Here is a 27,532-nt window from a genome sequence, read left to right as displayed (position 1 = left end):
TTGAGAGGCTGATCCCAGCCTATTTGGGACTTACATAATTTTTGCAAGAGGAGTTTGGCAGTAAGACAGACTGGAGCAATTACACCCAGAGGATCAAACAGAGAAGAAACTATAGATAGAATACCTCTCCTAGTCAGGGGCCTTTCCGGTGCATCAAAGTAAAACTTAAATACATCTTGTTTAAAATCTCATTCTACACCTAGGGTTCGATGAGTAGTGTCGTAATCCGTTGACATTTCTATCAAGGACTGTTCTTTACATACATCAGGCAAGATGGTCCTTACCTCCTCCGAGTTGGTAACCCATTTCTTTAGTTTGAAACCTCCTCTACATAATAATTCACTTATCTGCTTAACGAAACTCTTTGCTTGATCACAAGTGGGAAAAGATACCAAGCAATCATCAACATAGAAATTATTCTTAACAGCATCTACGACATAACCATCATAACCGTCAGAGAATATTTGGGCCGTCTTATTCAAGGCAAAGTTCGCGCAAAACGGCGATGATATGGCACCAAATGGATGAGATGTCATTTGAAACCCGGATGGTTCTCTCGACATGTCTCCCTCCTGCCACCACAGAAATCTTAAAGCTCCTCGATCAGACTCAATGACCTTCACTTGCATGAACATTTCTTCAACATCCGCAGAGATTGAGACTGCTTCTTTGCGAAAACGCAATAATATACACACTAACTCAGCAGTTGTGTCGGGTTCTTGATAAATCATATCATTTGAGGGAACCCCTGCAAACTGGGCAGCACAATCAAGGACCACTCTAAGATCTGGTTTTTTCATGCTTAATACTGCATGATGAGGTAAATACCATCGAGGGCGATAATAAGACTGCAGATATATTTCAAAGACCCTCTCCGCATAAGTCTTAGTAAAATCACTTTCAGTACTTTTGATATACTTGATGTGCAGACTGACATCCTTCGACAACATACCCTTCAAACTTTGTAATCTACGGTTTGCTACTTCATAATTATCCACTTTCATATCTGGATTCTTTTTCCACGGTATAGAAACTACAAAATGACCGTTGTCGAAGCGCGTGCCACCTTCCACAATCTTTATAGCCTCCTTATCTTCTAGTGATATTGATTTATCATTTGAATAAACATTAGAAAACTCTACATCATAACGTTTACGTATTTCGTTCTCCAAAGTCTGTAATTTACTGGTGTGATTAACAACTCTTTTCCTATATTCCGAATATGACGCAGGTCCGAAAACCGTCCACCCCAGCAACGTTTTCACAGCGTACGGGTTCTTCCTTCCACCCAACCGTTGGTCTAACACCCAATGTGCTTCTGGTACGTCGCAACCAATCAACAGTAAAACTTCTTCAGAGTCTAGACTATCTACTGACACATCACTTAAATGCGGCCACTTAATTAGGTTGTTCATTGCTGACTTTGTTGGCTTATGACCTGGTATACCTGCCACAATCAGAGCTCCTTCAATCGTAACATGTTCAGATCGATCTAAAGAATATACCTCAAAAGGCGCACTCGTGACCTTCAGACTAAACAGATACCCTTGCTTTTAGCGTGGGACCATCGGTCTTGAACTGTAAGCGCTAAGAACTGTGGACATTTATCAATAGCATGGTCGTAGGAACACATACTGCATTTAGTTTTCGTTGTCGAACTATTCCCTTGCTCTGATTGCACGTGACAGTTCGTCTTTACGTTATGCCCTTTTCTTGAACGACTTGCTAACCGTCCAAATCTACTACAAGCCACTGTCGCACGCGATGCGATAAACTGAGTGAGCTCGTCGAAGGTCGGTTCCCTGTTATCTTCAGTCAATTTATCCACCCAGTCCGCCCACTGGGCTTGCATAGGTTGAGGCAAGAGTCTCACTATTCTTTCCAAAGTAACTAAGGAATTTAGATCAGAAGTATAATTCATCTGTTCCAAGACCATAGCACAGTTTTCCATTTTAATAGCCAAGTTCGATAGTTGCTCCCCGTCAGTATATTCAAAATTCACAGCATTGAATTAGTCTTCTAATGTTTCTCGAGCGATTACATGAGACTGTCCGAACTAACGTTTTAGAATTTCCCTTGCTCTTTTATAACCAGAGGATGCTTCCATCATGACGCAACCCTCAATAGCTGCTTTCGCCTTGCCCTTACAATAGTGCATCAAATAGAGCAAGCGCTGGTTATCATCCGTGACTCTTGATGCTACATACGTCTCAAATTGCCTTATAAACTTCCAGTATCCTCTTGGCTCTCTATCGAAATAACTCAGTTCAACCTTTGGTAGTTCTGGGCCAACAACATGAACTATAGGTAACATGCTCTTTCCTGGTAATTCAGGCCTTTGCTCCTCCTTTAAACTAAGATTTTTTGCGTCATCTGACATCGAATTAAGACTAGAATCACTACCATGATAATCAACCCTATTTGAGTCTGAACCATGACCCTTAAGGACGTCAAAAGGCACTTGCTTGACAATAGGGGATTCTTCATTAACATCGACGAACTTTGAGCTTGATTTCCTTCGACAATTAACTGGCATTATAAGCGAAACGACCAATTATTTCCAGAAAATCCGCGAACGATTACCAAAGGATTTCGGCCAAGTAATAATTGTTTAGAACTGTAAAATCCAAACTACGGTTTGGATGTTGAAGAATAGCCGACCGGGGACTTTAGACACGCGCCCTTTCCCGTCGAAATCAAAACAAGTAATCGGGTAAATAGCGGTTCTATAATTCATCATAAATTTAAATGTAAATCGTTACCTAAACAAATATTACCACCCGGCTATTCAACCAATGATTGCTCAATCAATCAAATCTAAATTACAATAAATAAAGAAGTTGATAGAAGATGAGGAAAAATCACCAGTTACAACAAATGAACGTTATTCTATCCTGACTGGATAGATCACACACAACAGGAGGAACAAATCAATATGGCTACCGCCAAGAACAAGTGTCAAGTAAAACAACACAGATGCAGTTCAGGAAGAAACACAAACTTAGTGAATGCGTAATAAAAACAAAACTATAATAAAAAATACAAGTATTAACAATTCAAATGTAACCAAAATACAACAATGTACAACTAAGGGGATCAATAGGAACAAAGTACAAGTATATACATGGAGGGATTTTCACCAACACACAAAACATTCAAAATGGATCTTACAATATGTATTACTCATTTAAGCTATGCCGCTGATATGAGCTGTAGAATGAACGTAGTCAAAAAATTTGTACTGTCTTTATACACTTCCCTAAGTGCTTATTTTGATTAGCCCGTGTAACAAACATAATATTTCCCTGTACATGTTAATGGAACTAGATGGTTACATGAAGGCGATGGAAGCGACATTTGGATTCTGGACCAGAGAAACTCCTGAGTTGTCGTGGGCATTTTCCGCCCGTTTTCGGGACAGCGCTCTGTCAAGGGAACCTGTCCGATTCTAGATTTGCGACGAAAAGCTCAGCTATAAACCAATGACTATCTACCAATTTTACGGAAGTGCAATTTATAATATGCCGAGATCACTCAATACGTGCTGTTCACCGCATTTAATTAATACGTCACTTACAGGATGTCTGACTCGTAAAGTTACGGTTATTTCTTTGTCTGGTGTACATAACATATGTGGATATAAGCTTGACTCAGAAGTATCATTGTTCTATCATCTTTAAAGTAACCAACCCAACTAAAAGGAAAAATGGAGTGAAATGTTTAGGTCGTAACGGACTTTGTTGATTTATAGTAACACAAACGTCATAGACGCTTCACTTAATGAAACAGCTTTTTCACTGTACTTATCTACTTCGCTTCTAAGGAAACACACGGTCTTCCTTAAGGTCAATCACAAATCCTACACAATTCTGACTCACCTTTATTTCTCAGTATTAATAGTACTTAATTTTTTATTTCTACGGCAATAGAATATGAAAGATCCAGGTTACCTACTTTATAAAAAGCACGTTGTTTCCATAGTGGCGAAATTTGGGTGGTGTACAAATTCACCCATATCTAGTAATCGTCTTAGACATGTTGAACTATTTTAGATTAGAATAAGGAGACACTGCTTTGGTTTTTTAACAGTGGGGCAGTATACTTCTTGCCCAATATCAATTTAACATGATTTTCACTACCAACACTAAATAACTTGTTTCTGAAGATAAATTAACTAAATAAACAGCTTGTGTTAATTATTTATTATGTTCCTTTTTTAAGAGGATCAAAACCCTTGTTTTATATGAATAGTAGATTCAAGCTAGTATTAAAAACATGGAAAATGAGAATAAGCTGTATTATTTCGACGCTGTGTGAAAATGTAGACTGTATATTTTACTACTGACAAACATTCAGTGAAACCGTAATATTTAAAGGTAGGCGTCTCATAGTCAACGGATGACCTGGTATCCGAATGGAAAGACCTTAGTCGATATTCAGGCCCACTTACTTCCGTATTTTATATAAATGCTATATATCTAATATTCCTTTATCAAATGATGAAATATGTGTGCTCTTAACTGCGAGGTACTCGCTCTTCATTTTCTCCTGATGTTGATTGATGACCGATGAACACAGATTATTCAGAATGTTCCCTGGCCTCTTGCCATAACTCATAAATAAAGGTAAATATATAGCAAGACCAATTGTACTAAGGAAATTAATAAAGAGTCACTAGTACGTTTTACACTTGTTACTACTTGACCATGAAATGCACTTTGACACTAATTGAATGTAATTTGTAATCGTCGTTATGGTGTTACTAAAAAATTATTTCTACATGTTTTGAAACATTTAGTTGCTAAGTTGGAGATATGATGCTCAAGCTAGACAATAAAAATACCGACATATTCACATCAGTGCTGATCTTAAGTTAGTTGTCCAGTGTACGCAGTTGAAATATTACGTATAATCCCTCTAACGATTACGACAAAACCAAACTGACCTAGCCATAAGTAACAAATGACGACCGGACCACGTGACACAATTGTCACTATAGGTGTTTACACAGGTCCGAAACCACAACAAATTGCCTGATAAGTTAGTTACTCCCTTATAATTTTCTCACAGTTGACGTGAAAAAATCAGCAAATAGTCAGTGCTGATAGGGTACAGTTAAACAAGCTTTAGAGGTTCTATTCTCCCATCTTCCCCGACAATATATAAATTGTAAATATTGTCTAGTGACTAAAACTATCGGATTACGCAATAAACGTTTTGAAAGAATTCCAGAATACCAACTACAATTAACTAACAATGAAGCATATTCCATTCATTGAATAAGGTCAAATGTAGAATTTGTATTCAATACTACAGTGGATGAAGACTATTCGTCTGCTCTTGCTATACAGTAGTTACTGAGTTGGATCCAATGGTCAGACGATATCTTATTTAAATTTGCTTAAAGTTCTAAAAAGTCTGATCAAGTAAACAATTCTTATTCGTCGTTAATCAGATTGATTTGTCCCTAGGCAAAATAATTACTATGGTAACGTAAGTTAAACCTTTTAATAATACGCTTAGAGATTTTGTCTTTTTTATCTGTAGGTCGATGTTAGTAGGTAATTTGAGAACCGTAATCGAGTTATTTCTCGTTCTTCGATATGACAATGGGAACAGGTTTAGTTTAACCAGTCGAGTATCATACGGGAGCTTCGCTATTCCGAGAATCAGCCTAATTTCTCTTCTCTAAGCCTTTTTCAAAAGCTCACTGTCTTTTTTAAGCAGGGGCTAGCTGCATGTATTCAAATCTCAAGTTTAAGACGCACGAATACTGTATATAAAGTCAAAAAGCTTCCAGCGTCGACATGGCTCTACTTATTGACCACAGGGTCCTGAAACCTATGGCGGCTATTCCACAACAAAATGCAGTAGTTTTTAAGTCCTGTCTAACGATGACTCCTAAGACATTGGGTGTCTGGACAACAGGCAGCCCAATGCTAATCACCATTTATGTATCTGCACCTTGATTACCAATATGCACCACAATATACTTGGAAGTATTTGTCAGAAACTTCCAAATTTTAGATCATTCAGATTTCCTCAAGTCATGTTGAAACTTCAGTTTCTCACCTTAATTCTTTATCTCTCTCCATATCTCAAGATCGTCAGCATATAGCAAAATCTATGATGATAGGAGAAGTAGAAAGTCATTTACATACAAGAGTAAAAACACTAGCCCTAAAACTGCATCCTGAGGCGGTCCACTGAACAGTTTCCTTACCAGACAGCTTGAAGTCCATCTGCTTTTTTGTTGGCGCCCATCTAGGAAGTCTTCTATCCACATTCATAAATTGCGACTGACCCCGACATTTCCTAATTTATATAGCAGTTGATTGTGTTGAACTTTGTCGAAAGTCTAGCTGAAGTCGATGTAGGCTACGTCTATAGGTAACCATGGGTGCTTAACAACTCACTAACTTTCACGAACCACTAATAATTTAGTGAGACAGATTTCCATCGAGATACATAAACATTTACCTCCGTATAATCATTTCTAGAACTTTAACAACCATGCTGGTTAGGCTAATGGGTCGGTAGTTCTCAGATCTATATTTCGTAAATGTTTTGAAGACAGGACCTACTATGGTGTCCTTCCAGTCTTTTGGCAGTCAATTAAAACATACACTTAAGGGGTTAGCAGTGAATTTAGCTAGTCTCCTAAGTAACCTAGGATGCATTTCATCGGCTCCTGTGAGTCTGCCCATATCAAGCTTACTTAGCAGACCAAGGACACCCAGTTCTTCAATGGTCACGCTGTCCAGTGTGCACCGCACAGCTTGGAATACGGTAGATCACACTAATGAGCAGCTCTTGTATTCTATTTAACAACTAACTAATCCACATGTCCCATTCACATGGGACTGTCGATAGTGATAAATGTGATAGTATTCTTAATGAATATAGCTACTTCTTTACGCTTTTAGATTCTGTCAGATTCTTATAACATGAAACCTTCAAAATCAGGTTCCATACGATTTATGGGCTATGTCAGCCAAGTTTCTGTGACTGCAGTTGCATACGCCTTGGTGGAGTCAATTTATGTACCTAGTTTCGACCACTTACTGAGCAAGCTTTGGGCATCTTTGCAGCAGATCCTAAGCTTATTTAGATCGATTCGTGCTGCATTCATAGTAGCTTGGGCATCATTCTCTGTCAAGGCCTCACCACCCAAAAATTTACGACCACAAGGTCCTTTTTGCCAGCATCTAACCTAAAGTTTACTTCACTGTCGGCTTCTCTTCTTTTCATACCGTCTGCGAGAGGCAAGACCTTAGAAACAATAACTCCTGACCCTGTAGTTTATGTCCATTCTTTAATATTCAGTTCCGTTCATTAGGAGATTTAAATACTATTTTAATTAGCCTGGTTCCAAATTCATTTGACTACGTAGTCTATACACCTTTGGCAAAGTGACTCCGGAGGTATCCTGAGGCACAAGCTTATTCAGTAGCTGTATTATCAGCGCAAAGATATGCTCAAAAGGAGATTTCAGTCCGGAGCTCACACTCTCCATGATTTTATGAAAGATGATTTATTTGTCACTGTGATCAGACTTTAACTTCTCGGATACTATTTGGGGGACTGAATTTTCTTTAATATCGTTATGCCTTTTCTTGTTCTTGATTTGTATCATTCATCAACTTTCGTTGAAGTGGCAACCACAGTCGCGTCACACATACTGTGAGATCCTGGATGATTGTCGTTCAGGTTTTTGTTTATCCTGCTAGAAACAGACTTAGTCTCTCGATTGATATTTCTAAGCGGTTCCTGCAAATACCACTTGGAGGACAGGGGAACATTCTTTTATTGAGGACAGAGGTGTATGAAGTCGGCCTTTCCCCATTTAATTCATGTAATTCAGCTGTCACCCAGCTTATTTGAGGTAACCTTGCATCAATATGTGTATCAATCGAGCGAGTGCTCTATTATGTAGTACCCCTCTTAGCAGCATTTGCCACTGCAATTGCTTCGGATAGAAAGATGTTTGTGTTCGAGCAGCATTACGGACGTACCCACACGCAACCACTCTTACTAAGCTTTTTAAAAACTGCAGGCGTTAGATTTATGAAAACTTCGTGGTATTATCTCTTGCACTCGTCGCACTGCATGCCACTTTCCACAGGGTATCAACATAATGGGAGTTGGAAATTGATATCTATAGACTGTCCGGTCACAAATCGGAGGTATTTAAAAGAAACTAGACACAAGCGAAACCCAGAGACAAGAGGAAGTGATGACCAGAAAAAGTAGAAAATTGTAAATTGATAGAATCAAAAGTGAAAACAAATCCAAACCAACTGATGATAAGTTACTTTAGAATAAACCATACTCTCGCCAAAAACTTTAACTGAAATTCAAGTGGAAACAATCCGCAATTTACGACCAAAACAATAAAATTTACTCAGCGAGAAAAAATATCACTTTCTTTTTTAAAAAGGTAAGATGACTAAGTGGAACTCGATTTTATTTTATGTGGTCGTATCGTGGGCTCTCTCTAGAGTCGACTTCTGTTCGCAATGGGTTTCTGGAGTGTGGTAGATACTATTTGAAAGGAAAGGAACTGGCTCTTCATATGCCGTACTCCAGTATGCGATATCATGTGTCAGAATACAGATAGACTTCACAGATCATTTTTAATCGCTTTTGTTTTCTCTGAATGAAGGAACTTCTAAAGGGAATTTTGTGGGGGTATTTTAGATTAAATCACTCAGAAGTCCGTATAAACAAATATAACCCTGGAAAACGATACATGAATGCATTCATATACATTGATCATATTCACACTTGGTGGTTCGTTAACAATTATCACAGTGGTGACACGAAAATCCCAATCCACAAATTTCCCACTGCATTATTTCAAAGAACACTATCTAGAATCAATCGAGCGTCAAACACACGGTTGATACTTTGACGGTATTGGACATAGTAAAATTTTGAGTTCATATGAAATATTGTTGTGGATATTAACGGCTCAGGAATTGAACCGCACAGAAATGATCTGAAGTACGGAAAAGCAAAATATCTAGTAACCAATAGATTGTATATATGAATAACCCGGAAATAGTTGTGAAAAGCAGTATAATTGTATTTAAGATACTGACCGGTGATTCCCAAAAGTGTTCAATAAAATCTCCGGTAATCGCGGAGAGACCAGCACTCAAGACGATCCGAATTAGGCATGTAGCAGCAGTAGAAAGCATAATCCCTACTGTTGTACACAAACGTATTAACACAAGACAGACAGTTCTGCGGTAAATTATACGGATAGGGGTTTTATAATTAGTTATAAATGGGTACGAGGAAACCAAATGAATTGAATCAATGTACCTAATAGTCATGTGGTTATTGTAAACCATACTGGTATATAGTTGTATGAAATTGGCATGTATAGAACCCCCACCAGAACACAGTTCATTGAAGTCAAGATTATACTGCTGATAACCCAAAGTAGCACAGTTGCAAAGAACTCATGTTTCGAAAGAGTACCATAGAACGGTTATTTGTTTTCACTGCCGATGACAGACACTACAGCATGGGATGGGTATCAAAGTGATAAAATATTCATCTAATTAGTAAGTTGGAAATGATAAAAGGTTGATATCAGAAATTGCTACTTTATGGATTGCTGATAAATGACCTAACCACTTAACGATTTATAAAATAGACTAACAAGATACCTTTCTTATAAAAATATTACAAACTTAATGTGACTCAATGTTAACTTAGACTAAACAGTATATATTCTAAAAACATACAAACAGTAATTTGAGAGGTTAGTGTAAACATCCACACTTCTCAAAACTTATGAATAACTTGAATTACTGACTCAATCGACATCTGCGAGTTTTGGAAACAAAGTGACCTACGACGAGGTACTTCAACTAAGCACCCCTTCTCCGTATTTCGTCGCACGAAGATAACCCATTTAACTGAAGGGCATCGAACGATTAACAGCTTATATATACTACAAGCCTTACAACCGGAAGCTTTCTTACCATAATAATATTATCTATTTCACGTCTTATTTAATAGTTTACTCATTACAGTAACACTAAATTTGATGTTGCATTTTCTAAAGAACCGGTAGTAGATAAGTACTAGGGAACCATTTTATCCGTCTGATCAGATAGATAGTTTGTTTAACCTTAGATATAGCAAGGTTGATTGTGAGCCAATTAGCCACAGACATGAAAAGTAGACTGTATTTTAGCGAACACAAGTGAGCCGGTTAATATCTCATTATATATTTTTATCTACGTATAAGTATATTAACAATCTTTTCGTTGAATTTGTCGTCTAAGATCTCATATTGTACTAACTATATATACTAAAATCAATAAAAATTATAAACGTATTTACTCATTAGTAATTTTATGGCTATAGTTATACCGCCTTATCAACTGTCTTAGTCCACTTGAAATACCTTCTTTGATTTAGTTTTCCGCATATTGAGTTCTTTATGGTCGTTAACAAAAAAGGTCTGAATTACTTTTAATTGTTATTCCTTTGTTGGAATAAATGCTGAGAATTCCCATTTACCCAGAAACTATTAGAAAACATCCCCACTGTAATTGTAATCTAATTTTAAGTAAAGACAGTTTAAACATTGTCCTATATGTACATAATTGTAACGATTCAGCTTATCAATTACTTAGTAAAAAACTAGTATATTTCGGTTTAGATGATATCCAAATGCTCATATATAACCAATTTCTTCTTGATTGATAAGCTGCGGCTTGCTGCATACGTCGTAAAGTAGGATGACAGAGTTAGTATAACCTACACAGAATGTCCTGACCGGTGTTGCTACCTGGACGTGGTGGTTGGACTTTCCTTTAGTGATGAACCAATCGCGCTATACACGTGGAACAATCGTTCCTCAAAGTCCCAGAGTGCAAGACAGGTCTGTTGAGGAGCGGTAAGAGTAAAAGCAACAAGCATTATTAGAGAGGATCCCCGTTAACAGTCGTCTATGTGCTGTTCATGTAAACGGCTTCGTAAAAACTTGTAAGGATAGGGACACACGTCGTTTCCGCCAACACTCCCACTGACTGCAGCCCAGATGAAGTGAAAGATAACTTCTACAGAAAACTCTCTGAACTTCTTTATAAAGCTAAACGCTCAGACATAGAACTTGTAGTATGTGACTTGAATGCCCAGATAGGTAGCTTAAACCAAACAGAAAGACATTTAGGTGGGGCATTTTGGTATTGCGGCTCAGCGAACAGATAATGATGATCATCTGCTGCAACTGTGCTCAGACAATCATTTATTTTTAGCAAACACAAATTTTAAACATAACGAGAGACATCGTCTAACATGGCGACTCCCTGCACCAAACCAACGATGGACTCAAATGGACCATATTGCCATCAGTCATCGTTGGAGATGGTCGATAGAAGATTGTCGCTCATTCTGGAGTACCTTCTTGGACTCCAACCACGCGCCCTAATACGAGCACGCATCTGCTTGCACCCCACTGGACGCAGAAAAGCCACAGTAAAAAGATCCATTAGAATTGAATTGAGTGACGAGAACACCAAAAGTAGGTTCCAGGAACAACTGATGTAACAATTAGGTAGTTCTGAAAATGAGGTTGACCCAGATGTTGCTTGGGATGATATAAAAACAGCTGTGGCATCTGTTAGTGATTCAAACCAAAGGGTTACAAAAAACCAGTGGATTTACTCTAAGTCTATTGCACTGATGGATTCTCGTAAACTCACCCCATCAGGCTCTGAACACGATGAAGAGCGAAAACGAATCAGATCTAGGTTAAGCAAAAGTCTAAGGAACAACCGTAAGCAACGAAAGCAAAAGAGATGGAAAAGGCAGAGGCTGTAGGTAACACCAGACAGCTCTTCAGACTAATAAAAGAAACTGGAATTAACAAGTCATGTGTAAGTGAGACGATCTCGAAAAAAGACATTCTTATCTACTCCCAGTCAAGACGTTTAGAACGACGGGCGGAATATTTTAAGGAGCAGTTCAGCTACTCTACAATTACCCACCATTCTCAAAACGTTGAAATGGGCCCTCCGATCTAGCTGAAGTTCAGAAAGCTATAGCTGATCTGAAACGGAGAAGAGTAAATAAACCTTGTGAAGGATCTTTACTCGAACACTACTAGTCGAGTCACAGCTTATGGCGAACTGTCATCTACTTTTGCAACCTCAAGTGGTGTCCGTCAAGGCTGTCCACTTTCTCTATTTCTGTTTAACTTCATCATAGACCTACTTATGGAAATAACATTCTCATCGACTGAATTCTCGGGTATTGATCTCCTACCAGGAGGTCCACTTGTCGACTTAGAATACGCAGATGATATAGTCCTGTTTGGTGAAGACGCTGACAAAATGCAGAGTCTTTTGGCAGCACTAAGCAACAATGCCAGAATGTTTGGAATGCGCTTCTCTCTCTCTAAATGCAAGTTGTTGCTTCAGGACTGGCCTGCGTCAACACCTGAACTAAGGGTAGGGAGTGAAGTAGTCGAACGCGTCGACAACTTCACATACCTTGGAAGTCTGATCAGCCCTAATGGGCTGGTATCGGACGAAATCTCAGCACGGATTCGAAAAGCTCGTTTGGCTTTTGCCAACTTACGTCACCTATAGCGAAGGCGAGATATCCGTCTATCAATAAAAGGACGAGTATACTGCGCGGTAGTTCGTTCTGTTTTACTTTACGACAGCGACACATGGCCTTTAAGAGTAGAAGACACTCGTAAGCTACTTGTATTTGACCACAGATGCCTTGGAAATATTGCTCGCATCTGCTGGGATCACCAAGTAAGTAATAGCGAGGTTAGACGTAGGGTATTAGGGAACGATGGTAAATCAGTTGATGAGGTTGTGAATCTTCATCGACTGAGATGGTTGGGCCACGTGTTACGTATGTCTGAACACCGATTACCACGATGTGCAATGCTAACTGGTGTTGGGGATGGTTGGGAGAAAGTTAGGGGCAGCTAAGCCAAAAACGTGGCATCAGTGCTTGAAGACACTAACCTCTAATCTGAACCATGTTGGTAGAGGCAGATCACTTGGTTGGGGTCCGCGTGACTTTCGTAACCAATGGTTGGAGACTCTAGATGACATGGCTCAGAATCGATCACAATGGCGTCGGTGTATACACTCTCTGTCTTCCCTTAAACTAGAGATTAAAATCGCTTCATATCTTTCTTTCTACGACCTAATTCTTTCTTCCTGTACTATATGCAATTATATGCAATATTTCTTTTATATATTACCACCACTGAATTAACTACTTCTATGAATCCGGTGTTCATCTTGTTGTGCTAATGAGGTGTGGCAACTTGGACCAATGTACATATGTGCCTGGTCCTACGTTGTAGCTGACTGACTGACATAGAATGTATCGAGCACGATTGATAATACGCAAACTCTGGTTCATTGTGAAAAATTTTAAAATAATCATGAGATTCATTTAAAGTCCATATCATAAATTATTTACAGTATACTGTGCCGTATTACGTGACCAAATCGCCCCTGAACCAATTTGGATAAGATTGTAAAAAGATAGATCATCATTAGCGTCGTTTTTCTGATAGTTTATAGGGGTTGGGGAAGCTGGAAATAAGAAATAAAGTTAAGGAATTAGCATAGATAAAGAAAGCAAAATTTTAAACAGGATTTTCAAAACAAAATAAGTCTTTCATGTGATTTCTATTAATGACCGGTATCTCAGATAACACTTCGTTTTACAAAAGTGGTTTTAGTCTCAGAACAAACTACACGGAAACAAGTAAGTATCAGTGTATGGATAATTTCGCTGTGATGTGTGACAACTGGGATCAATATACACATTCAACTCATAACTTACTGATTGGATACAATAGAGGGTTGGGAACCAACACATAATGTAACTTACTGGGAATTTCCGAAATTAAGAAAGTGACTGAAAACTTGGTAACGGTTTAATAATCGCTAACAACCAGGGAGGGTTAGGCAGATTTACGCCGGACTTTCGAGTTCCAGAAAGATCCTCATCCAGAACCGCTCTCGAATTCCGACGCAGATGTAATTTCGCAGAGCTACGTGAAATAACCGAAAATACTTTGACCTCCAGTTATATACTTATATACTTCACAGTATAAAAACTAACGAGAATGTTATGAGTGGGTAGTGACGATCAGTTCATGTATTACGATCGTAATTATTTTACGAGAAAAATAACTAATTAGTATGATAAGAAAATTTGTACGCCACATTAACACCGATTTTAAGTTCTCTATATGTCGAGAGAGTTTGAACTACGTAAGAAAAATTACTAACAAATCAGTATCTGTTAAGAAATTTGACTTCGAGAGGGTTGAAAATGTCATCAGTAAGACAAATATATAGTCTACTTGTATCACGGAGTTGAATGTGTACACAAAACGATTGATAATTTAAGGAGACAGTTATAGAAGATGAAAATGGATAATAATTGTGTCACATCGAGAATTGACAGAAATTAAAAATGAATTCCTATCCAGATAAAACAATGGTCTAGTTGCTCATGAGTTTTTAGTTGATGATCGTCCGTAATAAAATAACCTTCACAATATCCCGGTTAAGTGCTGACTACTAATAACCATCTATCTATAAGGTTTCCGACTGATAACCAGCAGAAAACAGTGCTTAATGCTTGTCACTTTCAATTATCAAACCTTAGAGTCCACTGCACTAGCTCAGATGAATTCGCATTTCAACATCCTTTAAATCCGTACACTATTTGATTTTATCGTCTTCTAATCCTTTTACTATGATTGGTATCAATGTACACATTGCTTTATCCTTAGTCTAGCTGATGGTCCTTTGGTATGCCAATGTAATGTGCTGTGATTTTGATCGGAACATACTTGTTTCACTTGCTAATAAGTTACTGATTAATCGGCTACCTAGTAGGAAGTAGGACTTTATCGGCAATAACAAGGAGTATAGATATAGGTAATGACAAGGGAGGATAATCAAATTAAAGCACAATTTCATTAAACTCGATAATCGATATCCATTGCATATAGACCTGGTGACTTAAGACATTAGCTTCGAAACTTGAAGGTCGAGTATATATACTTCTGAAGAGTTACAATATATCACCCTGAAATCATCTATACCCCTATAATTTTCAATGATTTTTTAATTAATATTTGGTCATCAAAGATCATAAATTTTAAGTAATGAGTTTTCAAAAATATAATCGGTTTAAGTTAAACAATAAGGTTTGTGAATAAAATGTGATCATTTTGTAGCCTCACATCTAATCTTATCCTCCTCAACGGGATTTATATTTCCTGATGAATTTGACTCTTTGGTTTCTATAATCGTTAATTCATTTTCTCCAGAAAAATAGGGTCTACCAAGAGTTTCTACCTTTTGGTTTTTACGGCGGCTAGCAACAGATGGCTGCCTAACAGCAGTGTTCTCTGGTGGTTGGGTTGAGTCGATTTCCGGACAATATATACTCAAAAGACGAGTGACATCACGCTGCAAATTAAATGTTACCAAACAGACAAATCAATAGGTGTGTGTATGAAAATATTATTGGAAAGTTATAGTTACAGAGGATTTAAAAGTCACAACTAGTCCCTTTGTTAAATTTGGATAATGCAATAAGACGAAGTTTATTAGCACTCTATGACATAGTGACGAAGTAAGTTTCGAACACCCTGATCATACATTAACTTGTCAAGACATTAATATGTGAAACCGGTTGCGTAAGTATTTTATGATTCACCTGGATTGATTGATAACTTAATTGTTATTCATTGAAATTAAGACAATTTGTCCCTTAGATGTAAATTTTCAGACAACGAGCAATTCACTTATAAGGGCGAGTACTTTGACAAGTTGATGGCATAGCTATAAGTTAACATTCAAGACTATAGTTAGCTAGTGTGTTTATGGCACATATAGAAAAACCAATTACAGACTCAATTAAAAAGATGCCTTTATAAGTGTTAAGTGGATGAGATCAGACCTAAGTGTAAACATGTGAACCACTTTTTAAAGAAATCTAATGTATACCAAAAGCATATTAATCTTTTATGTGGGACGGAAATGAATAATCCGCTTCTCTTCTTAAATATACACTAATTGATGGACAATGATTATATCATTCTATTTGTAAAAAACCAACATGGACACGGTAATATGTTATTTACTGTCCAGTACACTACAAACTAGGGCCATATTAGAATGTTTATCCAATAGGACGAATTGTATCCGAAGAAGAGCTTTTAACTCAAACATAGATGCAAAGTGGACATTTATTTAAGTTCATAAATCGAAGCCAATGTGGAATGTGATGAGACCTTTTACGTTTCCGACACACAGAAAACATGTTTATATCACCCTACTATTCAGAGGTGATGTAAATGGTTGAGGAGACATAAATTGGCGATCAGTAGGATATTTCAGACAACCAAACTCATTATTCCTAAGAAGTTTAAGTCTAACTAAAAGTACAGAGTCTAGAAACGACTACGTCACATTCCAATGTGTCTATCAATCTGAATATGTGGACATATAAATAGGGAGAAACAATCGTGCTGAGTATGTAAAGGTGGCTTAAAATATACCTAAGTGGCTACATAAGCAGATGAATTCCAGTGGTGAGTTAAGAGTACAGAATAGACAAATATCGTACTACATTATGAAACACTTGGTTCATTTGGGTCACGGAGTTAACATCAAATCAGCCACTTCCAGAGTTGCTCAGGGGCATATCCCAATATTTATTGAACCCTTTGGTTATACAAAAATTAAAACCCACTTATTTTGTAAAAAACAATTTGTTCTAATACTGAATCTAGCCAGGTATGATGTGGTTTATACTGTTTTCTCCATCTCCTATCTCTCTACTTGTTTAGTTGACCTCTATTTTTCATACATAAATATATACATACACAAATTTATCTATGATCAGACTTCTCGAAATGTGTTGCGCTAAAATATCATAAAGATATGATAAGCTTTTTTTCCCCACTCTATTATTTAAAAAACCAACAGTCTGATTCTAGAGGAACTGGTGAAAACATAAAACGATGGGATAATCAAGGATGACATTTGAAACGGGTAGTTAACATTTGTCAACAAACTCTTCTCGAAAGGTAGTATCAAAATGGATATTACTAACACTAACAGTTAAAACCCCATAGTTTACAATATTAACATAATATTAAAAGTAGGGAGTGAACTGAGCACATAAATACAATTATTTCCTGTTGTAAACACAAGTGTACCAAATTGCAAATTTTGACCGAAAACCTCAATTTTAAGTTTTTTCATATGAATTAGTAACTAGATAAAATTACTCTAATGAGCATTTACAATCAACAACTATTGCTTTCTTAGTAGATCTTATACAGTTTGGGTCACTGTAAATCAATTTTGTTTATTGATTCCGTAACGCTTTTCATAAGAATTTATCTATGTCAACTAATGATGTATTATTGTACGGCATTTGTTGAGCATATTCAACAAGAAAATGACTGTTTACACTATTACAGGTTAACAAGGATTATTATCACGTTTTATGGTTAAAACTAACAGACTACTTCAAAAGTAGTTGTGGGTAGCATTGGTTAAAGTTGTTAATTTTATGATAAGTCGTTTTGCACTAGGGAAAAGACTATGCCCGTAGAGAATAATGGAGGAAATAGTGCGTACTTATAGTTAAAAAAGGGAAGATGAGTCTATCCTTTATCATATTCCATTGATTGAATGGTTAAAACGCCCTACAAACAATTTGAATCATTAGTGACGGTGTGATGTTGTAGTGAACCAATCTAACTAATTTATTATTTGTCTACTCGCTGTAATTTAGATATTTAATCCACTATGTAAAATTATGTATGAGTTCGACTGAGCGCATATCTGCACATCAATATTTAATCTATCCTCCCATTGGTTGTAACACACAGACAATCAATAATTTATTCACAGTCGGTTAACGCTCATAAATATACATGTGCTTGCTTTCTTCGCACTTGCGGATCTTTACTATTCATTAACGATAAACTATCTCGACAACTGGTGTCCCGGCTTTTGTATAATCTCGAGTAAATCCATGATCCTACTAGGAGATTTAGTCTGAGTAAACACTCAGTTAACGAGATACTATTTATTGGAATCAGATATAGAGGAATTAACCTCGACAATGTACACTATTTATGCGGACAGACAAATAGTGTGTAGCAGGAATTGAAAGTAGAATGCTTACCAATAGGAGAGTGAAATGAAAAGAGGAAGGAAAACGAAGGGCAACAGAATCGGAAAAATGATTAATTATGCCAAAGACAAATGAAGGGAGATATGTAAATGATGTAATTACTGTATAATTTCTTTATTTTACAAAGCTACTATTTGATTTCGCGTAAAACAATAAAATGATTTACCATACCTTAGTATTCCTTCACCACAACAGTATTCAAAGGACTTCTAATTTAAATACTATAACCCATGAAGGTTACACTGTCCAGTGATTAATGATATATGTACACTTCTTATTTTAAAAAATAATGGTGTGAAGCCCATAGACAATCACTCGCATTGCCTGAGGCTTAAAATATATGTTGATACGAGTAAGGTTGGTTGCTATGATAATTTTGATGAAGAATAGACATTTCCATGACGGATCAATATTCTGCCACAAAAATAGATTCACATGCTCTTACCTCTGAAAGCGATTTTTCAGATACTCGACCGATTCGACTCAGTGTTTCTGGTTTCATAATCTCACTTGAATGTTCGCTGAGCAGATGTCGCCATGCGAGACTTGAAGCATTAAAACCAACGCAGACTGTGCTGGACTCCGATCGACACCACGGACACACATAAAGTGGTAGACCCGGATGCCTACCAGAGTCTAGAACATGTTTTTTTAAAGCATCTAGTTCGCTAGTACGGTGAGGACAATGAGGGCATAAGTATGGCCTGGCCCCAGCGTGTATACGAGCATGACGACGAAGATTAGAAGATGTGGTAGCGCTGTATTCACAATAATCACAAGAAAAACGACGACCTGTAAGAATACAGTAAAAATCAGATAGTGAGCTTTGTAAATAAAGTTCCAATTAAACCTACAATGTAATATCATGTCTTTTATAAGGAACATGAAAAATTGGTAATAATAATAATAATAATAATAATAATAATAATAATAATAATAATAATAAACACGAAAATACTGATAAGGGACATGTGAAATACGATGTTCACACCTTGACCGTGAATAATTTTGTGTTGTGCAAGTCGACCGACTGTACGGGCTTGATACGAACATCCTTGTACTGGACAGGAATATGGTCTATCAGACGTATGTGTTGTCATGTGAGCTATAAGATGCGAGTTTGATAAGAATGCTCTACCACAACCTGGAGTTAAAAGGAAATGAAGATAAATATGTATTTAGTCTGAAACTTTATGGTACGCAAAACAATATGAATATAAACCTACACTTTTAACAATAAATAATTCATTTACAGTGTACAAGTCTACGTACTCGGCTTTCAGCAACACTATGATGGCTGGTGATAATAACTAGCTGGTCAAAACAAAGTAGATGAAACGATGTTCGGACCTGCAACTTCATAGTTAGAAGCCAAGCTCTTCAGCCCCACTCCAATAAGTACAAATAAAGGAGTGACTTAAGGTGTTCCCTAGTCTAAGAAATCCTTATATAAAGTACCAAGACGGTCGGAAGGTGAGGTTTTTGAACACATCGTTTTAATCTACACACCTGCGATACTAGAGTAGTACTGAACGACTCAAATTTGCAACACACAAGTAAAACCCGTAACCTCAATAACATATTAATTCTCAATAACATTCTAGATATATATCTAGGCACTATTTAAACTACATGAGGAATATTTTTTTAGTGAGGGATACTAACAGGGAGTAATTTCAAAGTTCCACAAAAATTACAGCTTATTTAAGAAGAAATTTCTTGGTTTGCTAACACCTGGTAGGTTCCATTTTTAAAGACTGTGTCAGTACTTATCAGCTTTTTGCATGTAGTGGTGCAAGGTTTGTTGTAGTATGAGTTCCTAACATTACATTCGTACTGATGTCACACACATTTTCCATGCGACGCCACTTCTTAACATACAGGTGATGACATTAACCAAGTAAATACGTGCTGTAGTTCTGATAAATAAGAGAGCGATTCCTTTTCTTTATTTTCACTAAGATGCTGCAGTTTACGCAACTAAATATTCAACAGGTGTACAATAGTTGAAAAGATTGAAACTCTTGGAGCAAAGAGAATAAACAACTCGTCGAATGGTAGTGGAGATAAGAAATTGAACAAAGTTTTAAACAAAAATCTAAAGTATTGAGATGAATAGTAAATACAACTGCTGAGAACAAGGTACTCAGTAGATATTTTAGAGCCAACATTTATTATAAGGAAAACAAATCACAAAAACTGTTATTTACTATAAAGCATACATTAACACACAGGAACAAGCTAAATCGTTATATTTAGATTTCTATCTATTTACTGAATGGCAACATCGTAAATAGATAAGATGACCAAACATACATGAAGTACCAACTAGCCACAATAGATAGGGTTGTTCAAACACATAAAAGTGGCAGTCTGAAAACTATAATAATTAAAAATGTACACATTGAAGTTTAATTATGAATTCATGATTGACAATACAGACAAGGTGGACTATCCTACAATAGTCATCTACAGAGTCGATAGAAATAGCTAACTAAGTAGGATTTACAGTTAAGTATCTTGAGTTTTGTTAAGCTTTAAGATAACTCCAGCTGAAGTTAAAGGATGACTAAATTTGCTGTGTTTGAAAAGTGACAACAATGCCACCTAGACCAGTGAACAGGACGAAAGTCAGAGACACAACAACCGGACAAGCTAAACTATTCACTGCGTTCCACCCCTGCTAACTCGAGGGAGACCACAATCAGACGAGGTTAATGTATATACTATAAGAAGCCCGGAAACATGAACGAACAAGAACACAACTCAAGCGTATAGATACAGTATAAAAATGTCCTTGGAAAATGTAAGAGGGAAGTAATCTATTGGATTTAGGAGAGAAATGAATCTCAAGCATTCTTGAAATATTGTTTAAGAAATTAAGAGCGAAGAATTTAATATCCTTCATTGTTAACAGTCATGCATTACCACTGTTAAGTACCACAAACAGATATTCGGTATAAAAACAAGGTGGATAGGTATAAGATAAAGTAGTCCTTTATTTCTGCGTTGGAATTTTATTGAGCGTTCATCCATTAAGCTGGATACAAATATTTAAAAAAAATTGATGAACTCATTCTGCGACTTCATTTGCTGTTAATGAAATAAAAATAAGTCAATACAAGTCGTGAAGCATCTAAAGTATGCGGAGTCCATTTTGAACACATTCGAAATCTTGTTTATACATTTTAAAAACCACTTACCATATACGCGAATTCACTAAACAGTCCAATGTCTGTCAAATACTTAATCCCTGAGGACAAAACATATGCCTATAATGATCGGATAGAATGCCTTACTTCACAATATTTGAGTTGCAAGTTATCCAACTATTTCATAGACTCATAAAACTACAGATGAATACCACTATGAACATTCAAAACAATATACACTTTGAAAACAGTATAGTTCACTTCATTTGCTGATTACTCAACTAATTATTTGCGTGCAAAACAGACGTTGTTATATAGCCTTTGTGAGACAAACAATAAGAAACACACTAAAACGTATTGACGCAAACTCACTTTTTTCTTTACACAGAAATGTACGTTGTGAATGAGTGTAATAGATGTGACGGGTGTACTGAATATCAGTCCTAAATTTCTTTCGACATACCTCACAGCAGAATCTTGGCTCCGAATTACGATTAGAACAGACTAAAGGGGAAAATTATAGTAAAATAATCACAGAACAACATACCCATTAATAAATCACTTTCTAAACTTTTTATGATGGGTAGATTGACAATGAAATTTAGTCTTTTCTTCTAACTACTTTCCGACATTTTATGTTGCAGACAGCTTTAACCCGTGTAATTACGAAAACTAATTGAAAATTACAAAACTAAAACTTATCGAGTCCTATACACGTGCAGGGAAAAATGTAACCAAAAACAGCACCATTCATACGGTAAAATTCAGTGACACGTTCACATTTGTGTGAACGAAATAATAACTTACAAGTCTAACACTGCTATTACCAATACGTTTTCAGTTTTATAATTACGGAGAGTAATCTTTGGAGTTAAACATAATTTAACGGACAATTTTCAAAAGTGAACACTAGTCTTAACTTCTAAATTTAAATAATTAAAGGGACTCCGCCTGGAGTCCCTCCGGGGGCTACTGCCGGTGCCAAGCCCGGATAAAGGAGGAGGGTTGGGCATGGAGTTAGCGTCCCCATCCCGTAGAAATATAACTCGCTAAAAAACGCTAACCAGAAAAAATTATTCAAACCTTCTAAACTCTGCCCTGGGAGCCAGAAGGTCTTCTTTTAGGAGAACTATGACGCCTCATAATGAAAGTCGAGTTCCTTCGGAAGCCACGTGGCCGATGCCCCGTCTGACAACCAGAGCAACCATTTATTTAGGTACATGGAATGTTCGTACAATGTGGGACACCGGAAGAGCCTTCCAAATTGCTGCAGAAATGAGAAGATACAACCTAGAGGTACTTGGGATCAGTGAAACACATTGGATGCAAGTTGGACAACAACCACTAACTTCAGGAGAGCTCCTGTTATACTCCGGCCATGAAGAAGAAAATGCACTACATACACAAGGAGTTGCATTGATGCTGTCTAAACAAGCACAAAATGCGCTTATAGGATGGGAATCTCATGGACCAAGGATCATCAAAGCCTCCTTCAAAACAAAAAAAGAGGGTATTTCAATGAACATCATCCAACGCTATGCGCCTACCAACGACTACAATGAGGATGCTAAAGATCAATTCTACAATAGGCTGCAGTCAATCGTCGAGAAGTGCCCAACAAAGGACCTGACCATTCTGATGGGAGATTTCAATGCCAAGGTTGGAACGGACAACACTGGATATGAAGACATCATGGGACGACACGGACTGGGAGAAAGAAACGTAAACGGTGAGAGATTTGCAAATCTATGTGCCCTCAATAAGCTGGTCATAGGCGGCACCATATTCCCACATAAACGCATACACAAAACCACATGCACTTCACCGGATCACACCACGCAAAACCAAATCGACCATATTTGCATCAACAAAACGTTCAGGAGGACTATAGAGGACGTGAGAGCCAAGAGAGGAGCTGATATAGCATCAGATCATCACTTGCTGGTCGCCAAGATGAAATTGAAACTCAAGAAGCACTGGACAACGGGGCGGACAATATCACAAAAGTTCGATACGGCCTTTCTTCAGGATACTAACAAACTCAACAAATTCAAGATAGTCTTCAGCAACAAGTTCCAGGCCTTTTATGATCTACTCAATGGAGAAGGAACTAATGTGGAGAGCAACTGGAAGGGGATCAAAGAGACAATCACTTCAACATGTCATGAGGTCCTGGGTCACAAGAAGCACCATCACAAGGAATGGATCACTGTTGATACACTGGATAAGATTCAAGAAAGGAGGAACAAGAAGGCAGCAATCAATACCAGTCGAACAAGAGCAGAAAAAGCCAAGGCACAAGCTGAATACACAGAAGTAAACAAACAGGTGAAGAGGAGCATCAGAACCGACAAACGTAAATACGTGGAAGATTTAGCAACGACGGCGGAAAAGGCTGCAAGAGAAGGAAACATGAGACAATTGTATGACACGACAAAGAAACTCTCTGGAAATCGCCGCAAACCAGAACGACCAGTGAAAAGCAAAGAAGGCAAGGTAATCACCAACATTGAAGAGCAACAAAACAGGTGGGTAGAACACTTCAAAGAACTCTTGAATCGACCAGCTCCACTGAACCCACCCAATATCGAAGCAGCACCCACGGACCTCCCAATCAATGTTGGCCCACCAACAATTGAAGAAATCAGCATGGCCACCAGACAAATCAAGAGTGGCAAAGCAGCAGGACCGGACAACATTCCAGCAGAGGCACTAAAAGCAGACGTAGCGGCAACTGCAAGGATACTCCACATTCTCTTCAATAAGATTTAGGATGAGGAACAAGTACCAACAGACTGGAAAGAAGGACTTCTGATCAAAATACCGAAGAAAGGCGATCTCAGCAAGTGTGATAACTACAGGGGCATCACTCTTCTCTCAATACCGGGAAAAGTCTTCAACAGGGTATTGTTAAACAGGATGAAGGACCGCGTAGACGCCCAACTTCGTGACCAACAGGCAGGATTCCGTAAGGATAGATTGTGTACAGACCAAATCGCAACTCTACGGATCATTGTGGAACAATCAATTGAATGGAATTCATCACTCTACATCAACTTCATTGACTACGAAAAGGCATTTGATAGCGTGGACAGAACAACACTATGGAAGCTTCTTCGACGCTACGGCGTGCCTCAGAAGATAGTCAATATCATACAGAACTCATATGATGGATTACACAGCAAAATTGTGCATGGAGGACAGTTGACAAAGTCGTTCGAAGTGAAGACCGGTGTTAGGCAAGGTTGCTTACTCTCACCCTTTCTCTTTCTCCTGGTGATCGACTGGATCATGAAGACGTCAACATCTGAAGGGAAGCACGGGATACAATGGACATCTAGGATGCAGTTGGACGATCTAGACTTCGCAGATGATCTGGCCCTTCTATCCCAAACGCAACAATAAATGCAGAAGACGAACAGTGTGGCAGCAGTAGGTCTCAATACACACAAAGGGAAAAGCAGGATTCTTCGATACAACACAGAATGCACCAATCCAATCACAATTGACGGAGAAGATTTGGAAGATGTAAAAACCTTTACATATTTGGGCAGCATCATTGATGAACAGGGTGGATTTGATGCAGATGTGAAGGCGCGGATCAGCAAAGCAAGAGCAGCATATTTACAACTGAGGAACACCTGGAACTCAAAGCAACTGTCAACCAACACCAAGGTCAGGATTTTCAATACAAATGTCAAGACAGTTCTACTGTATGGGGCAGAAACCTGGAGAACTACGAAAGCCATCATCCAGAAAATACAGGTGTTTATTAACAGTTGTCTACGCAAAATACTTCAGATCCATTGGCCGGACACTATTAGCAACAACGTACTGTGGGAGAGAACAAACCAGATCCCAGCGGAGGAAGAAGCGCTGGAAGTGGATAGGACACACATTGAGGAAAGCACCCAACTGCGTCACAAGACAAGCCCTCACATGGAATCCTCAAGGCCAAAGGAAAAGAGGAAGACCAAAGAACACATTACGCCGAGAAATGGAAATAGACATGAAAAAAATGAACAAGAATTGGATGGAACTAGAAAAGAAGGCCCAGGACAGAGTGGGTTGGAGAATGCTGGTCGGCGGCCTATGCTCCATTGGGAGCAACAGGCGTAAGTAAGTAAATTCCAAGTGCGTGGTATGGTGGTGTTTACCGAAAAATTCACATTGCGTTGAGAAATAACCCGTAAAAATAGCGCAAGTTGTTGTTTTAGAACTGGCCTGCGTCAACGCCTGAACTAAAGATGGGGAGTGAAGTAGTCGAACGCGTCGACAACTTCACATACCTTGGAAGTCTGATCAGCCCTGATGGGTTGGTGTCTGAAGAAATTTCTGCACCGATTCAGAAGGCTCATTTGGCTTGTACCAACTTACGTCACCTATAGCGAAGGCGAGATATCCGTCTATCAATAAAAGGACGAGTATACTGCGCGGTAGTTCGTTCTGTTTTGCTTTGTGGCTGCGAAACGTGGCTATTAAGAGATGAAGATACTAGTAAGCTACTAGTATTTGACCACAAATACCTTGGAAATATTGCTCGCATCTGCTGGGATCACCAAGTAAGTAATAGCGAGGTTAGACGTAGGGTATTAGGGAACGATGGTAAATCAGTTGATGAGGTTGTGAATCTTCATCGACTGAGATGGTTGGGCCACGTGTTACGTATGTCTGAACACCGATTACCACGATGTGCAATGCTAACTGGTGTTGGGGATGGTTGGGAGAAAGTTAGGGGCAGCTAAGCCAAAAACGTGGCATCAGTGCTTGAAGACACTAACCTCTAATCTGAACCATGTTGGTAGAGGCAGATCACTTGGTTGGGGTCCGCGTGACTTTCGTAACCAATGGTTGGAGACTCTAGATGACATGGCTCAGAATCGATCACAATGGCGTCGGTGTATACACTCTCTGTCTTCCCTTAAACTAGAGATTAAAATCGCTTCATATCTTTCTTTCTACGACCTAATTCTTTCTTCCTGTACTATATGCAATTATATGCAGTATTTCTTTTATATATTACCACCACTGAATTAACTACTTCTATGAATCCGGTGTTCATCTTGTTGTGCTAATGAGGTGTGGCAACTTGGACCGATGCACATATGTGCCTGGCCTTAGGTTGTAGGTGACTGAGGTAAGTATGATACTTGAATTTAATTCCTAACCCTAGCGTTCATCTGAAAGTTATAATACTGTTTCCTCACATTTATTTATAGTCCTTATTTAATCCTATTATTAGGTGGATATTCGTAAGGTCACCGCAGCGTCGCTCAAATCTCGGCACACAGATAGTCTCTGGAATTTCGTTTATAACTGCATCAGAAGCTGCTGGATCCTCCCAGAACACTCGGTATTAACACCTAATCTGACTCAAAGAAATTTCGTATCTCTACGATTAAATATCCATGACTAACAGAGACAACATGGACCTTTATTTTCATCACCAAAAGATGACAGCTGCTACGTTGGGCTTGACAACACTTAAGTGCTTAGGTTATTTCTATAGCTAATGGTTTCGAGTGCATTTAGTAAGTCTTCTCGATTTGAAGCTTAAGGGAACTTATTAGAAATGATTAAAGCTGAGATAAATGGAAACAAGATTATAGAATTTTTAATCATCAATCATTACCACATACCTTCAGTATGATGCTTCAGTGTAAGGTGGGACTTAAATGACTTTGAACATCGCTGGCATATTGGTCTATCTGTTTGATCTTCAAATTCATAACTGATCGAATGAACCATATGCTTTCCAAGGTGATGAGCATATGTAACTTAAAACATCCAGTCGTCAAAGGATCTGGAAAAAATACCATCGGACGATTAAACTGATGACTTATTAGGCACATAGTCTATAGCAAAGCTTGACAACCCAGGAGGCTCAAAACTCCTAACAATGTGTAACGTTTAATATGAAGACGCGCCTTCAGCAATTGCAGACTGTCGATTGCATTTTCCTTATTTCTAGTGTCCAATATCTTTGTGATGAGCCAAAGCAGGCCAAATGACTTCTTTATGATTGCGTCTCGGCGTTACGTTACCATTTCAAGTTTATTGAGTACTAGCAAAGTTTTGCTTTGTGCGTCGTGGCTTCTAGAATCGATAGTAAGTCAAAGCAATGAAAAATACTAACACAGACT

The 27,532-nt window shown here is 38.0% G+C and overlaps 1 protein-coding gene across 2 annotated transcripts; it reads right to left on the bottom strand.

The window, feature by feature from the left end:
• Positions 1-2,086: 2,086 nt before the first annotated feature.
• On the bottom strand, positions 2,087-27,306 carry MS3_00003352 (uncharacterized protein). Of its 2 annotated transcripts, XM_051211117.1 has the most exons (8): positions 27,240-27,306; positions 27,029-27,192; positions 21,762-21,893; positions 19,229-19,381; positions 18,683-19,029; positions 15,263-15,491; positions 13,477-13,592; positions 2,866-9,528 (listed from the first exon to the last, which is right to left on the bottom strand). In XM_051211117.1, exons 2-8 carry the CDS (start codon positions 27,135-27,137, stop codon positions 9,430-9,432), a joined length of 1,185 nt encoding a protein of 394 aa, XP_051071151.1. In that variant the 5' UTR covers positions 27,138-27,192; positions 27,240-27,306; the 3' UTR covers positions 2,866-9,429. The 2 variants fall into 2 exon arrangements, with proteins under 2 accessions (XP_051071152.1, XP_051071151.1); XM_051211116.1 differs by lacking the exons at positions 27,029-27,192; positions 27,240-27,306 and having other exon boundaries at positions 2,087-13,592; positions 15,263-19,029; positions 19,229-24,367.
• Positions 27,307-27,532: the final 226 nt, after the last annotated feature.

Source organism: Schistosoma haematobium, chromosome ZW, assembly GCF_000699445.3.
Source record: "Schistosoma haematobium chromosome ZW, whole genome shotgun sequence".
In the NCBI taxonomy this organism is placed as follows: Eukaryota; Metazoa; Platyhelminthes; class Trematoda; order Strigeidida; family Schistosomatidae; genus Schistosoma; species Schistosoma haematobium.
The sequence above is the reverse complement of the archived record's forward strand: the minus strand, read 5'-3'. Positions and strand labels throughout refer to the sequence as shown.

Coding starts and splice junctions, on each gene's coding strand:
- MS3_00003352 (XM_051211117.1), bottom strand. CDS start 27,137: ATGGTTCATTCGATCAGTTATGAATTTGAAGATCAAACAGATAGACCA. Junction 15,492..18,682: donor CTGAAAAATCGCTTTCAGAG/GTAAGAGCATGT, acceptor TTTAATTTGCAG/CGTGATGTCACTCGTCTTTT. Junction 13,593..15,262: donor TGAGGAGGATAAGATTAGAT/GTGAGGCTACAA, acceptor TCTTATTTCCAG/CTTCCCCAACCCCTATAAAC.